A 17,223-nucleotide genomic window follows, 5' to 3' on the forward strand; every position below is an offset into this window, starting at 1 on the left:
CAGGAACCGCATAACGTTTTTGGACCTAGTGGTATTCGTACATGACCAGAAGTTAACTACTACCCTACACCGAAAATCGATGGATAAAACACCATCCTACACTATCTGAGTTTTCACTCTCGTAGTCTTAAAGATAACTTGCCATACAGCCAGCTACTAAAGATCAGGCGCAATTGTGCGCGCAAAGAAGATTTTTTGATACTCGCAGACGTCTTGTGTGAAGAACTCAAAGTAAGAGGATACCCTAATAAGATGCTGTCGCATGCAACTAAGAAAGCGTGGTACACACCCAGAAAAGAGTTACTGATTAAGAAAAGCAAGAAACCTCTCAATAAACTAGTGTGTATCTACGTATAGACCACACAGCCATAAATTTCGAAAAGCGATCTTGAACAACTGGCACCTGCTCACAGGCCTAGATTGCCCTCTGGAAAAACCTCTCTTTGCGATGAGAAAAAACAAAAGCATTGGTGAGCAAATAATACGTGCAGACCTTGGAAGCACGAAAGTAAAGACAGATTTAAGAACAATGTGAACTTAAAACCAGTAGAAGGACACCACAAATGTGGCACTTGTTCTCTCTGCAGTAACACTGTTGAAGGCACAGAATTTACAAAAAACTCCATCAAGTGGGTCCATAAGGAGTTTACGAACTGCAAAACAAAAAATATTGTGTCTGCAATCATGTGCCCTTGCACAAAGCTGTACATCGGTAAAACAACACAACAAATCAATCAACGGATTGTCCAACATCGCTCCAGAATAAAGCAGAAGGTGCTAACAGCACCCATGGTGTCCCATTTAGTCGAAAAAGCAAATACGGAAAAAGACTTTGTGTGGACTGTTTTGTTTGGAAGAAAACAATCACCCAGAGGTGGTTATACCGAGACATTCCTTGACAAGAGAGGCCTATCTGATCATGAAATACAACTACGTCATGGAAGGCTTAAATGAGATGTCTGAACTACACCAAATTCTACGTTTAAGTCCTCTGTAAATATTATAAATGTTCCAAACATTATGAATAGCTTTGAAGATCTATCACAAACCAATTGTGCACACCTACAGTTTCCGTTTCATTCCCTTGTAAATATTGCAGATATCACGAGCAGAATGAATAACAGTCAAAGAATTGTTACTACTTCACAATGAAATCTAAAAATAAAATCGTTCCACCTAGTTGAGGCACACAGATTTTTCAGACAAAATTGTGCTTTTTTATAATCTACACCATAAAGAATTGTTGATCTCATATTGCCCCATCCTTTGAAAAAATATAAGGTGTTCGTTAGGGACAATAGTTCAAGAATATTAATTCTCCTCCAGTGTATGAGAATTGGAAAATCTGTTTGCTCCTAGCAATAAAGTTTATTGACATTCCCACAGCCTTAGAAGCATGAGGCGAATTCATTTGAATAGACAAAATCAGAGCTTTCATTACCGCCTCACTAAAGAACTGCCAATCCCAGAATGCACTCAGGGCTCGAGTCGGGGTACCACGCGGGTGGACGGCGTCCCCCCACTTATTTTACCGGGGAACGCCGCCCTCCTGCCAAACAGCTGGACTTCACTCTTTGGCCTCTCTGGGACGAGGAGCTCGGCACCTTTCGTGACGTCACGTCCTGTCGTGACGTCACTTCCGGTGACAGCGTCCCCCCACTTCTATTTTTTACGACTTGTGCCCTGAATGCACTACTATACACTTCCAGCCCAACAGCATATAGTGAATTCAAACGACACGGGCCGCCTCCAATTGATTTAGGAGACGGTTGGATTTTCCCAAACGGAGTTCTTATACACGGGCGGCAGCCGGACAGCACCAAGTAAGTGCAAAGGCTGTTGATTTATATGCCCTTTGCCTTGCAGATGAAAGCGGCAAGAAGCCCTATGTGTCACAGGGCGCGCTGCCTTGTGGATCGAAGAGCTCCCTACAACAGAGCCGTGGATGTAGTCAGAGCAGTTAAAAGAAGCTCCTGTTAAACACAATTTAAAGGAGTTCCTAGCATGTCGTGAAAATAATTTCACAAATTGCGCAAACGTTCCCTTGTTCACCATTGCCTATTACCACGGATGAAAATGTGCGCTCGTCTATCTTTAAATCTAGGTCATTTGGTGTAACGCCGAATGAAGTGACGTAAAACTAAAGAGTTCTTGGAACATAACTAAGTGACTGAATAGATGATTTCAGACATGTCTGTCCTCCGAGCAGCAGCCACTGTAGACCCAAACATTGTGCTTGATGGCACAATCAAACATTACCCGCTCTGGCACAGACGATAGTACCTTTCAAGTCACCCAGATCATACTCTAATACTTGCAGTACAGACTAAAGGGTGCTTTGTGCAGCGTGACATGTATCGTGAGTCACCGTAGAGTAGACCATTGTGACTAGTGGACGCAGCCTGCCGTATCTGAGAGTGTTACTAGACTCAGTGTACAATATGCACTGCATGGTTCAGTGCGGTAAGTGAATACAGTGCAGCAGCTGATTTGGATAAAAGGACATGGCTGCGCCAAATCGTGGTGATGACCAGTACAGAACGACCATGATGCTACTAAATGAAACACAGAAACTTGATTCCGAGGTGCTCTATTATGGATAGATTACTCCAAACTACAAGTGGTCAGTCTGTTCCAAATGTCAATCAACCTGACTTCTTCACAGCTTACCCTCTGATTGATAGAGCAAGTTGTGCTAAATATCGCACACAATGCCTGCCACATTTTACGGTGTGCGCAGACTGCCACGTAACAAGCTCTCCTCCTTCCGGTGTGATTTCGTACAGCTTGTGTGCCAGTGCAAGGCAAAGAGCCCAGTCAGTGAAGGGTACCCTTGGGGTATTAAGAGACCTGTGGATTTTAGAGCGCCGCTGTGGAACTAGCAAGCGATTTCTGTGCAATGCAGCATCCAGTTAATTGTTACAGGCCAGTGTTCTTTCAGTACAGAGTGCGACAGGCCTGGAAGTGCTGCAGTGTGGCATGAAAGCATCAGTGCCTTTGTGTGGTCTGTTATAATCACGGTTTTGTTGCGCTATGCAATGCTCTAGTAAGTGATTGCAAGAGAGTGATTTGGGTGCAGAGTTTTCAGCGGTTGTAGTTACTCGTGTGACCCATGCCAGACGCTGTGGTTTCTGGTAGGCAGTGCGACAGCCCATTGAGAAGTGACCTGGGTACCTGCTATGCCAGGGGAAATTAAAGGAATACCTAAGCATAGCAGTCAGCTGCAGTAGGTGGTGTGTTAGTGTGCTGGAACAATGTCGTGTGAGTGAAGGTTGGCCTGTGCCTGCCAATATGCCATGTGGCAATACGTGTGTTTTGTGACATTGTCGGCATGCGCAAGGCAGAACATCCCCTTTGGTGCGAAGCTTTCTGTGTCCAAAGCAGTGTGTGTGCCGTCTGATAAGACTGGCATAATTACTCGTGCACCCTGTGCCAGGTGGTGTGTCATGTGGTACACTTTGCATGTCAGTGCATGGCGGAGTGTGTCTTTGGCGAAGAGTCCCAAGCAGCTCTCAGGGTTACTTTTGCCAGGTGGCTCGTGACACTTGCTCTATGCCAGAGTCCCGTAAGGCAGGCAGTTACAAGTGTGCCCTTTCGCAAGAAGTTTGGTTTGTGGAATAAACAGGCCAGCGCACAACCCCTTCCTTCCTTACCTTGCCACTGACTCAGCGTTGCTGGCCTGGATGTCCCGGTATACGGCCCACAACAGCTCGGCCGTCTCCTCGTTACTCTGGCTGTTCATGTTCCACAGCACCGGCACAACCTGGCGCCGAGCCAGCTCCAGGTCAAAGAGCCGGCCCTGGCTGCTGCTGGCACCTGTCACCAGGCACAACTTGCCCGCCACGCTCTTCTCCCGGGGTTGCACAAGCCAGCGACCTGCCGCCTGCGCGAAGACCGAGGGCACCTTCAGGGCAACCAGCAGCAGCTCCAGCAGGATGTTCATTCCGACAGGTGGAGAGGGCAGACTGCCTAGAGTACAGCAAATATTGTACTGATGGGGCATGGGGAGAGCTAGTGGCGCGCACGCCCCAACCCGAGGCGCCAAACGTGACATCACGTCACGTTGAATTGTAGGCGAACGTGACATCACGTCACGTCGAATTGTAGACGAACGTGACATCACGTCGAATTGTTGAAGGCGACACCCAGTTCAAGGGGATTCCCAAACTCATGTTTTTGCCGCCCTCCCCCTTTTGCCGCCCTAGGCGGCCGCCTAGTCCTGCCTAATGGTAGAAACGGCGCTGTAGAACGCCGTTTGCAATACGCGAAGCGATAGAAACACTAGTCCGTGTCTCGCTTTCTTTAATTTTTTAGATCTGTGGCCCCCGCCTTTTGGATACGCTAGACTGGGAGACTAGCGCCTTCGGGCGCTCACGCAATTAAGTAAGTGGATGTTTAAACACTTCACATATGAAAAATTCTCTGTTATTCGACTAGAACGGATACGATCAGTATCAGTAACTAGATGTGCATACATTTCCTTAGGTTGCAGTTACACGCAGTATCTGCACCGCATAAAATAATTGGAGAAACAAAAGGTGGATCGACAGGAAACCCTTACCTTCTACACTCTCCATTTAAAAATAGTTTGTAAGTGAAGTGAACGCCTATATTGATATCTGGACAACATGAAACAATATAAACAATTTTGTTCACACTCGACTGTCCTGGTTTTACAGGTCCTGGACACAGACATTTTTTATATTAAAGAAGCACGAAGTTGCCCTTAAGAACTCGGATAATATCAGTTTCAGGTGACTTTTGTCATAATATGCTACGAAGAGATAGGGGGTCATTCAATGTAGATAATTTCTTTTTATTTAATTTCAATTCCAGGTTACACCGCGCATGTAGACCTGATGAAAATCCCTGATTGAACACTGGGATTGTAAACGAGTCAGCATTTTCCATCTCTCACGCCACAAAAGACATATAGAGACACTCCTAAGCTCTGATGAGGGTTTCCAAAATTAATTTACCCCACAGAGAAATATTTATTCAGTGTGGCAGCAGTTCCTTGACACAGGCCAAGCTATAGGGCTTTTTAGGAATTGCATTGTATGATCAATAGTTTTGAATGTAACGTATGTTTGAAGTTTTGATTTTTGTTTACATTTAAAAAAAAAAAAATTTAAATAGCGCACACGTTTTGATTACAAAGTCCTGTGAATTGAAATGTGCCTAACTCAGACATGATTGAAAATGTTGTTGTAAGTGTTCAAAAGAATGTGATTATTGCCAATAAGAGCTTAAGAACTGTTTAGTCTCAGCTCGAGTCCGCATACAAAATAGCGGCCATGAAACTGACAACCAGGTTGCCTCTCTATTGTCTTATTATAGTATACGTCCAAACCTGGCATTGTATGGACGACCCCCCCCCCCCCCAGCCCCCGCCCCCCCCTTTGCCCCCTGTCCTCACTGTAGCAGGACCCACTGGAATGTGCCCATCACATTCTAGGATCATCTCTGTGATTCATAACATCATGCGAGGACATTCTCACCACCTTGATAATTGTTGATACACTAAAATCCTTTACTACTTCAATACACGAATCCATATATTGGCCCCATTATTCATCAGCAAGAATAACTTTATTTAGGTTGGCAAGAACCATTAAAGTTTACAATAACATTGTCACCGTTTGTAAAACCATTACAATCAATAGGTTTAAAAACAATTCATAAAACTCCAAGAATATAAAATTAATAACACACAGTAATTAGATTGTGGCAGCATGATGTACTACAGTTCATACATTTCCAAAGGCATATCATTCTCAATATACAATAAACAGTTTTCGACAGCATAAATTAAAGCCGTTTGGTGTACAGGAGCTCTTACTCATATCGTTTTCCAAATAGCCATAAAAACTTTTATAGAATTGGTCACCGCGAAGCAGATATCGGGGGTAGCCAATGTGTGCAAAAAGTTAAAACCATCAATGTAAGTAAGGAGACCGACTTTCCTCAATAGTGGGACTAAAAATGTCCTCCACGCCGTTTTATATAAGGTGCAGAATAGGATAAAGTGCACAGTATTCATCTGTGGTGCTGAGTCACTTCCCCATCTCGGGGCAATATCCCTCTTGCGGACTAGTTTCGCGCATCACTGCATTCAATTCAACCGTACGCTGAGACTTGTTTTTGTTTATGTAAATTGTGTTTTGTACGTGTATAAAACAAAAACTATTAAACTTATGTTAATCAATTAGGCCTTTCCTCTGAAGGCACAGGGCAGTTTTGAAAGTTTGCGACCGAGCCTTCCTTTTATTTTTCTTCGGGCAGCGTTTCAATTACCCAGCTGAGGATGAAAATTGTGTAGTCCTAAAAATGTACATGTGTACCATGGATTGTCGTCAGCACCATAGTTTGCTTCAGTCTACCACGACAGAGATCACGCGTATGTGCGATCCATGTGGCTACTCTTAAACCATCCCTGTCTATCGAGATGTTCTTTAGATCTGGCGCAGTGAACTCGCAGCCTTTCCGTGAAAGAGGCGACTACATAGTCTTATGGAGTTTATTCTGTTTTCAATTCAGTTGCACTCTATCGATTTCCGAATCGCAAGTTTTTGACAATCCCGCCACCTTGTGGCCGGCACTGGAAACTCGTCAATTGGAAATAAATGTGCGTCGAGGAAACACGATCAAGAAGATAAACGTGTCATTGTGACTTTAGGTAATTAAGTTGCTCCTTTAAAGTCACACATGGCTAACCCTCCGTTTCCAGGATTAACCAAGGTGACATTTTGGGTGAGGAGGCATGGGGCCAGATATATCGGGAGCAGGCGGGTAGGGCCACTTTTGACTAAATCTTAGGGTGACCAACTGGCATTGGTGCAAATTCAGGACAGTGAGTGTAAAAATTCAGGACAAAGGGTCAAAATTCAGGACACAAATTCAGGACAGGAGGTCAAAATTCAGGACACAAATTCAGGACAATAGGTAAGTTTTACAGACACATCAGAGGTCGCACAATAGTATATAAGTAAGCCCAGGCATTTCCAAAGATATTCAACCATTTGCAAACCTATCCATCATGTATCCTTCCATCTATCATTTCACTCATCCATCCTTTCACTCATCCTCCATTATCCATCCATCCATCCACCCTTTCACCCTATCCATCTGTACACTTATCCATCCACTCTCCATCCCATACATCCATTCACTCATCCATCCAGCCATTTACCCTTTCATCAATCCAGCCATCCTTTCACTTACTAATCTTCCACCCATCCACTCTTTTAGTCATCCATCCATCCTCCCTTTCGCTCTCCATCCGACACTTTCACTTAGCCATCCTTCCTTCCATCCATCCATCCATCTACTCAGTCCACTCATGAATCCATCCATTGACCCTATCACTCATCCATCTATCATTTCACTCCTTCACACATCTATTATCCTTTTGTCCATCTACCCTCCCCTTTCAGTCACTCAGCCATCCTTACATCCACCCCTTTCACTCATACGTCCATTCATTCACCCTTGGCAATTATCAATCCATCAATCCATCCATCATTTCACTCCTCCACCCACCCACCCATCATCCACCCATCCATCATCCACCCATCCATCCACCCACCCACCCATCCATCCATTCTTTCACCCACCTATCCATCCCCTCATCCATCCATCCCTCCCCTCATCCATCCTTCCCCTCATCCATCCTTCCCCTCATCCATCCTTCCCCTTCATCCATCCTTCCCCTCATCCATCCTTCCCCTCATCCACCTTCCTTCATCCATCCATCCTTCCCCTCATCCATCCTTCCCTTCATCCATCCATCCTTCCCCTCATCCATCCTTCCCTCATCCATTCATCCTTCCATCCATCCTTCCCCTCATCATCCATCCATCCTTCCTCTTATCATCCATCCTTCCCCTCATCCATCCATCCTTCCTTCCCTCATCCATCCATCCTTCCTTCCCCTCATCCATCCATCCTTCCCCTCATCCATCATTCCCCTCATCCCATTCATCCTTCCATCCATCCTTCCCCCTCATCACTCCATCCTTCCCCTCATCATCCATCCATCCTTCCCCCTCATCATCCATCCATCCTTTTCCCTCATAATCCATCCATCCATCCTTCTAACCCACCTACTCATCATCCATCCTTCTCCCTCATCATCCATCCTTCCTTCCCCTCATCCATCCATCCTTCCTTCCCCTCATCCATCCATCCTTCCCCTCATCCATCATTCCCCTCATCCATTCATCCTTCCATCCATCCTTCCCCTCATCCATCCATCCTTTCCTTCCCCTCATCCATCCATTCCTTCCTTCCCCTCATCCATCCATCCTTCCTTCCCCCTCATCCATCCATCCTTCCCCTCATCCATCCATCCTTCCCCTCATCCATTATTCCCCTCATCCATTCATCCTTCCATCCATCCTTTGCCCTCATCATCCGTTCCATCCTTCCCCTCATCATCCATCCATCCTTCCCCCTCATCATCCATCCATCCTTTTCCTCATAATCCATCCATCCCATCCTTCTACCCACCTACTCATCATCCATCCTTCTCCTCATCATCCATCCATCCATCCTTCCCCTCACCATCCATCCATCCTTTCACCCACCCCCTCATCATCCATCCATCCCTTCCCGCATCATCCATCCATCCATCCTTCTCCTCATCATCCATCCATCCTTTCACCCAACCCCTCATCATCCATCCATCCACCCTTCCCCTCATCATCCATCCTTTCACCCACCCCCTCAGCAACAATCCATTCCCTCATCATCCATCCATCCATCCTTCCCTCATCATCCATCCATCAATCCTTCCCCTCATCATCCATCCATCCATTCATCCTTCCCCTCATCATCCATCCATCCATCCTTTCACCCACCCATCCATCCATTCATCATCCATCCCCTCATCCATCCATCCATCCCCTCATCCATCCATCCTTCCCCTCATCCATCCATCCTTCCCATCATACATCCATTTTTCCCCTCATCCACCCATCCTTCCCCTCATCCATCCATCCTTCCCCTCATCCATCCATCCTCCCTCATCCATCCATCCTTCCCCTCATCCATTCCTTTCCCTCATCCATCCTCCTCCTCATCCATCCATCCTTCCCCTCATCCATCCATCCCCTCATCCACCCCTTCCCCTCATCCATCCATCCTTCCCCTCATCCATCCTTCCCCTCCATCCATCCATCCTTCCCCTCATCATCCATCCATCCTTTCCCCTCATCCATCCATCCTTCCCCTTCATCCATCCATCCTTTCCCCTCATCCATCCATCCATCCTTCCCCTCATCATCATTCCCCTCATCCATCCATCATCCTTCCCCTCATCCATCCATCCATCCTTCCCCTCATTCATCCATCCATCCTTCCCCTCACCATCCATCCATCCTTTCACCCACCCCCTCATCATCCATCCATTCCCTCATCATCCATCCATCCCTCCTTCCCCTCATCATCCATCCATCCTTTCACCCACTCCCTCAGCATCCATCCATCCATCCTTCCCCTCATCATTCCATCCATCCTTCCCCTCATCATCCATCCATCCTTCCCCTCTCATCCATCAATCCTTCCCCTTCATCATCCATCCACCCATCCTTTCACCCACCCATCCATTCCATTCATCCATCAATCCCCTCATCCATCCATCCATCCCCTCATCCATCCATCCATCCCCTCATCCATCCATCCCCTCATCCATCCCCTCATCCATCCATCCTTCCCCTCATCCATCCAGCCTTCCCCTCATCCATCCATCCTTCCCCTCATCCATCCATCCTTCCCCTCATCCATCATTCCTTCCCCTCATCCATCATTCCTTCCCCTCATCCATCCTTCCCCTCATCCATCCATCCTTCCTTCCCTCATCCATCCATCCTTCCCCTCATCCACCCATCCATCATCCTTCCATCCATCCTTCCCCTCATCCATCCATCCATCCTTCCCCTCATCATCCATCCATCCTTCCCCTCATCATCCATCCATCCTTCCCCTCATCCATCCATCCTTCCCGTCATCATCCATCCATCCATCCTTCCCCTCATCATCCATCCATCCATTCTTTCATCCATCCATCCTTCCCCTCATCCATCCATCCTTCCCTCATCCATCCATCCTTCCCTCATCCATCCATCCATCCCCTCATCCAACCTTCCCCTCATCCATCCATCCTTCCTTCCCCTCATCCATCCATCCTTCCCCTCATCCATCCATCCTTCCCCTCATCCATCCTTCCCCTCATCCATTCATCCTTCCATCCATCCTTCCCCTCATCCATCCTTCCCCTCATCCATTGATCCTTCCTCCCCCTCATCCATTCATCCATCCCTTCCCCTCATCATCCATCCATCCATCCTTCTACCCACCCACTCATCATCCATCCATCCTTTCAACCCCACCCATCCATCCATTCATCCATCCATTCTTTCACCCACCCATCCATCCCCTCATCCATCCATCTTTCCCCTCATCCATCCATCCTTCCCCTCATCCATCCATCCATCCTTCCCCTCATCCATCCATCCATCCTTCCCTCATCCATCCATCCTTCCCCTCATCCATCCATCCTTCCCCTCATCCAGCCATCCTTCCCCTCATCCATCCTTCCTTTCATCAATCCTTCCCCTCATCCATCTTCCCCTCATCATCCATCCTTCACCCACCCCCCTCATCATCCATCCATCCTCCCCTCATCATCCAGCCATCCTTCCCTCATCATCCATCCATCCATCCTTCCCCTCATCATCCATCCTTCCCCTCATCATCCATCCATCCTTCCCCCTCATCATCCATCCATCCTTTCACCCACCCATCCATCCCCTCATCCATCCATCCCCTCATCCATCCATCCATCCCCTCATCCATCCATCCATCCCCTCATCCATCCAGCCTTCCCCTCATCCATCCATCCTTCCTTCCCCTCATCCATCCATCATTCCCCTCATCCATCCATCCTTTCCTTCCCCTCTTCCATCCTTCCCCTCATCCATCCATCCTTCCCCTCATCCATCCATCCTTCCCCTCATCCATCCATCCTTCCCCTCATCCATCCATCCTTCCCCTCATCCATCCTTCCTTCCATCCATCATCCATCCTTCCTTCCATCCATCATCCATCCTTCCCCTCATCCATCTTCCCCTCATCATCCATCCTTTCACCCACCCACCCCCTCATCATCCATCCATCCATCCTTCCCCTCATCATCCATCCTTCCCCCTCATCATCCATCCATCCATCCTTTCACCAACCATCCATCCCCTCATCCACCCATCTATCCCCTCATCCATCCATCCACCCCCTCATCCATCCAGCCTTCCCCTCATCCATCTATCCTTCCTTCCCCTCATCCATCTATCCTTCCTTCCCCTCATCCATCCATCCTTCCTTCCCCTCATCCATCCATCCTTCCTTCCCCTCATCCATCCTTCCTTTCCCCTCATCCATCCTTCCTTCCCCTCATCCATCCATCCTTCCCCTCATCCATCCATCCTTCCCCTCATCCATCCATCCTTCCCCTCATCCATCCATCCTTCCCCTCATCCATCCATCTTCCACTCATCCATCCATCCTTTCCCCTCATCCATCCTTCCCTCATCCATCCTTCCCCTCATCCACCCATCCTTCCCCTCATCCACCCATCCTTCCCCTCATCCATCCTTCCTTCCCCTCATCCATCCTTCCCCTCATCCATCCTTCCCTCATCCATCCATGCATCCTTCCCCTCATCCATCCATCCATCCTTCCCCTCATCCATCCATCCATCCTTCCCCTCACCATCCATCCATCCTTCCTCTCATCCATCCATCCTTCCACTCATCCATCCTTTCTTTCATCCATCATCCATCCTTCCTTTCATCCATCATCCATCCTTCCCCTCATCCATCCATCCTTCCCCTCATCCATCCTTCCTTTCATCCACCATCCATCCTTCCCCCTCACCCATCCATCCATCCTTCCCCTCACCCATCCATCCATCATTCCCATCCATCCATCCATCCATCCTTCTCCCTCATCCATCATCCTTCCCCTCATCCATCTTTTCCCTCATCCATCATCCAGCTACCCTTCCACCCATACATCCAGCTATTTACATTTTCTCTCATCCATCCTTCCCCTCACTCATCAATCCATCCATCCTCTCTCATTATCCATGTATTCAATCTTTCATTCATCCATTCAACCTTTCACTAATTCAGCCAGCCCTTCACCCATCCCTTCCTCACTCACCCACCTTTTCATATTAATTTTGAGCTGAGCCCTTTTGAGAAGAGGCCCATCAAGAACTTCACCCTCGCTGCAGGAGCCGTTCCAGGACTGGGACAGAAGCCACCCAGGGCGGAGACAGGATCCACCACAGGGGGGGGACAAGAGTCATCACAGGCGGGGGGAGGGCGGGGTTGGGCTGGAGCCAACACATGGGGGGACAGGAGCCATCACTGAGGGGTGGCAGGAGAGTGAACAGGATCCACCAGGGTGGGCACAGGGGTGGGCATGCAGTATTCTAGTATCAACTTGGGCTCCTCGCCCCCCTCCTGCACAAGACAACGAGAAGACAGGCTCTCTGTCCAAAATGCCACCCCCCACTGTGATGTACTGTACTTACAGGAGATACTCCAAGAGAACTGGTTTAACTGATTGTCCTCCACACTTTGTTAATCAGTGTGGGTGCGATTGTGCCATTTCTTTATTTTATTACTTTATAGACTGCATGTTTGAAGAACCGACGTTTACTTAAAATTTAGTGACAGTAATTAAGCTCTGTGACCGGTGTAATCAGGGCTGGGTCTAGGGTGTTTGTGGCCCTGGGTAGAAATGGAATGTGTGAGGCCCCCTCTAAATTGCAGAGACCGACGCATTCAGGGCTGTCTGCATCTGAATAGATGCCCCTGCTACTAAAGCTGCAGCCCCTCCCTCTCTGTCACCTTCGAAGCACCTCTTAACAGGTCATCAAGGGCTGGAGGTGTGAGGGTTGCCACCCTGCTGTGCCTCTCCAATGCTGCGGGGCTGAGGAGCTTTAGTGCAGCATCGGAGTGAAGAAGGGATGTGGGTGCAAGCTGTGCTGGCGTTAGGGTGGTGGGACCGGTGCCCGGTTAAAATTACGGACAAATGGCGTCCGTTAAAGAATCCTTCACGGACAACGGACAGACGACCGAAATTACGGACTGTCCGTGAAATTTACGGACGGTTGGTCACCCTACTAAATCTACCAGAATGCCTTTGGAGAATTAACCCCTTACTGTGCCGCTTACATTTCCGATAGGACCGGAGGTAGTTACACTCTTTGGCAGCAACAGTGACGGTCACCTATATATTGACAGTGCAATAGTTTGTGTGGTCCGTTGTCCCATATTTACTGCGTTTGCATTGCACCCCAGCAGAGGATGGCGGTGCACCCTTCTAGTGCACAGAAGACCAGTCCAAACGCAATGCAGCAGTGCTAAGAGTGGCACATTTGACCTGCAGAAGTGCAGGATAAAATATAAATAAAGTTCATAACCGAGTGCTGATACTAAGGATATAGCGCATTAAAAGAGCCCTGGGTTGGACTTATGGCTAGTTCAGTGGTTCATATTCCTGTTGAATGTACTTGTGTGAGACCAGACGGTCGTAGGGTTAAATCATAGCGGGGTGATGCAGCTTTCTACCTTTCAGAAGCCTTTGATATGAATAGAATTGATAAGAACCTTTGTCATTTGCAGCCAGTCGAGTTTAGCATTTTTTGTGAAGTGTTAAACGTTTAACCATGACATACATCTTATATTAGATGGATGGGATAACCCATGAAGTGATGTAGCCGTACGTTTCGATGTGATATTAACTTGAAATAAGAGTTTACTGTTTTTTTTCTTCTCCTTTCTCTGCATGTCTTTTTTCCTCTTAGTGAATGACCTGAAGAACGCTGCTCCCTGCGTGGCCAGCTACCTGCTCTTCGACCAGGAAGACCAAGTGATGAAACAGAACCTGGTCTATTACCAGTACCATAGAGACAAATGGGGACTAACAGACGAGGATTTTCTGCCCAGGGCGGTAAGTGAAGTACTGTGTAATGCTTTTGTATATGTAATATTGTATATACATACTTATCTATATGCAGTGTTTATAGAAAGACTACATTCTTTCAGCTAGTTGCGTTCGTGCCTCGGAGTTTCAGGCCTTTAAGAGAGGGCTTTTCCCACTACACACCATTTTCCCTACACTACATCCCCACTACACCCCACACCATCCGCACGTTTTAAGGGAGAAAGATTTTGCGTTGAAGTTGAGTATAGGTTAACATTTCAACCCCAAAAATATGGTACTTTTAGAAGTCTGTGTCCGAAGGTTAGTTTGTACGTTTACATGTCATTTAATCTTTGCGCCGCTCATGTGTACATATGTGTGCATTTTTTTTGTTTTCTAGGATGCCGTTCTTTACTATAACATCACCACCCAGCAGAAGGAACTGTATGAGTTTTCTAAGCAGAACCTCACGGATGACGACGAGGTAGGTTTTGAATGCGCTGGATCTGGGCATGTAACCATGTCTTCTTATTATTGATGCAATCTTAGGGCATCTTTTGCTGGGCCATACATAGTATGTGATCAGCCCATGTTAGGAACCCTTCCAGCCACAGTTGTCATCCCAGTTTGGCCAGTAGTGCACATTTCAGCTGTTGTGCCTCCGAGTATCTCGTGGATACCCGGTAAGCTGCTCGGAACCATGATTATCTGCAGATTCAACCTGCCGCATCCAATTGTGGTTATTTTAGCCTACAAAGTTCACTAAGGTGTCAGATCATATGGTACATGCACGTGGTCTTGGGTGGGGCAGCAGTAGAGTAAGACTCCTTTATGTCACTTCTGAACATGCAAACTGAACCAGGCGGAATTACGCCTCCATCAAAAAAAGTTAGTTACTTGGCCAGTAGGAAGTCCTACCCAAAATAGTGACCTTAAATGGTATGAAGTTTTAACTTTGGTTGAGGCAGTTTATCATTCAGCCTGGCAGCAGCTAAAACGATCATGCAGTCTGGTGGGAGGGAGCTCCTAAAGCTAAAGTTAGTTTACTAGTCAGATGTTTTCTAGACGAGCCATACTAAATATGGTTGTGTGATGGAACCACGCATGCTGATTTCACGCAGTCTTAACCACTCAATTCTTAACCACGAATATTCCTTTACAGTGTGTGCTGTTAAAACAAAATATGCCTAGCTAAGACATGTATGGCAAAGACATATGCAAGGTCAAAAATTAATACCCGTGCCCCTCACTCTAATCCATAAAACGCCCCCAGGGCAAAAATATACTCGGACACCAGCCCTGAACCCTAAAACACCCCCCGCAACCCCGCAACCCAAAGAACTAACCCAATCCCTGGCCCCTGCCCTAAGTCCTAAAACTGCAGGGGCCCAAAAAATACCTCTTCCTCCTCGCCCTGAGACCTAACACTACCCCCACCCTCCTGAAAACCAACTGTTCCAGCCCTAAAAACTTCCCCAGCCCTAAAAAAATATCATGACCCCCTCCAGCCCTAAAAACATCGCCTGAACCCACCCCCACTTACCTCACCGCGTCCTCTCCCGATCCTTCCTGTTCTTGGCCCCCCATTCCAGACAACTAGACCGCCATATGCCTTAACCACATACACGCGTGGGTATGGTAAGCATGGTAGCACTGGTGTTCGGGCACGGGTTGCTGATGCTGCGTTGTTCTGCCCCTTTCCTACTAAATATCCTTTGGGTGTTTAATCAGGAGCCATGTAGGCCACAGAATGTTGATGTATTTGGATTGTATTATATCATATATGAACATTTACTAGCCATTGTCATGATACAGTTGCCAGCCCGCCATGTAATGACTTCAAAGCTGAAGACCAGGCTTGCTAATGAGTGTAAAGGCCACTAATCCTAAAGGTAACGCCGCCCGTTCAATAATGTTGTCAGAAAACTCTTATTCCGAGGAGGAGGGATGAGGTCAAATGTTCCTCTGCTCACCGAGCAGAGGACAGATTTACACAGCGTTCCTCAAATTAAATACTGGCAGATTAAAGTGCAGTCTTCCTGTACCTACCATAAAAAGAGGCGGAAGGACACTACGGTTGAGGTTTTAATTACCTGTTGTCTCTATTCATGGTGCAACACATGTCCTGAGTATGGTCTTGAGGATTTACAAATTGTGAGACCGAAACGTCGACGCAACAACACTTCTTTTGTATATACAATTACCAGTGAATGTGTTTGAACTGCATATATACTGATAATTAATTTTAATATATGGCTAAAGTGTTAACATTGCCCATATATTTTTGTGCAGTAAGAGTTAGATACTACTGCATATGTTAGAAACAATGAGGCAGTAGACATTGAGTTGCCATACATGATTTGACTGATGGATCATGATCCTATGCTTTGTTGTAAAGATATTTGAATATGTGTCTAGATCAAATCTACAATAAAAAATATATGTTTTGATAACATTTCTTGAGTTATGTGGAATTATGTTCAATGATGTGACAAATTCAAAATTCTAAAAAACGTTAAATGAGTCCTCAAGGATCACTTACGTCTTGTTATTGAATATACCCAGTTCCTTGGGAAATAGTGGATTGCCCTATTGTTGTGTTGGGTTGTAGTAGTGTGCTGTGACCTGAGTAGAACATTTAGGAGAGAGATGTAGCAGCAACGCTGGGATTCACTCTGCGGCTGCCTGATGTTGTAGTACACAACACATCCTTGAACGCAGCGGAACACATTAACTTAATGCTAGTTAATATCCCGTTCCTGGGTGAGCAGGTTAATCCCTCTGACCATCACCTGTTATTAATGTGCTAATAAATGCCAATATGCATTGGCTGGCACCTTAAGACTGCGTACACACTTCTTAAGCCATTGTTGGGTAATCGGTGGATACACATTTCAGGCCCTTTTATTTCTGGCAGAAATGTTAGTTCAGACCATGAACAGGATGAACCTGCTCTAGTGTGCACTGTGCCTATTGAACAAAATGTTCACAATTTTTCAAACGTTAATTATGTTAGTTCAACACATTGCCCCGCTTGTAGCAGTTAAATAATGATTTGCATTAATTTATTGCACCCAAACTCTGATCATCAGAGAATCACCAACTTTACTTTGACTTATCTATTCAGACAAGAACACACGACACACAAATCGCCCTTTCTTCTTCTGCACATCAATCCATATATTGGTGACATTTTCCTTCGTGTGTGTTGTGTCACTTCCCCATCTGGGG

General features: G+C 46.7%; 1 protein-coding gene across 1 annotated transcript in view; it reads left to right on the forward strand.

The window, feature by feature from the left end:
• Nucleotides 1-17,223, forward strand: part of CRTAP (cartilage associated protein) — a 122,077-nt gene that overhangs the window by 76,386 nt on the left and 28,468 nt on the right. Inside the window, exons 5-6 of the mRNA XM_078688336.1 lie at nt 13,874-14,019; nt 14,393-14,476. Of these exons, the coding sequence (XP_078544462.1) occupies nt 13,874-14,019; nt 14,393-14,476 (230 nt within the window). The remainder of the gene's footprint in view (nt 1-13,873; nt 14,020-14,392; nt 14,477-17,223) is intronic.

This window comes from Lissotriton helveticus, chromosome 4_1, assembly GCF_964261635.1.
Source record: "Lissotriton helveticus chromosome 4_1, aLisHel1.1, whole genome shotgun sequence".
In the NCBI taxonomy this organism is placed as follows: domain Eukaryota; kingdom Metazoa; phylum Chordata; class Amphibia; order Caudata; family Salamandridae; genus Lissotriton; species Lissotriton helveticus.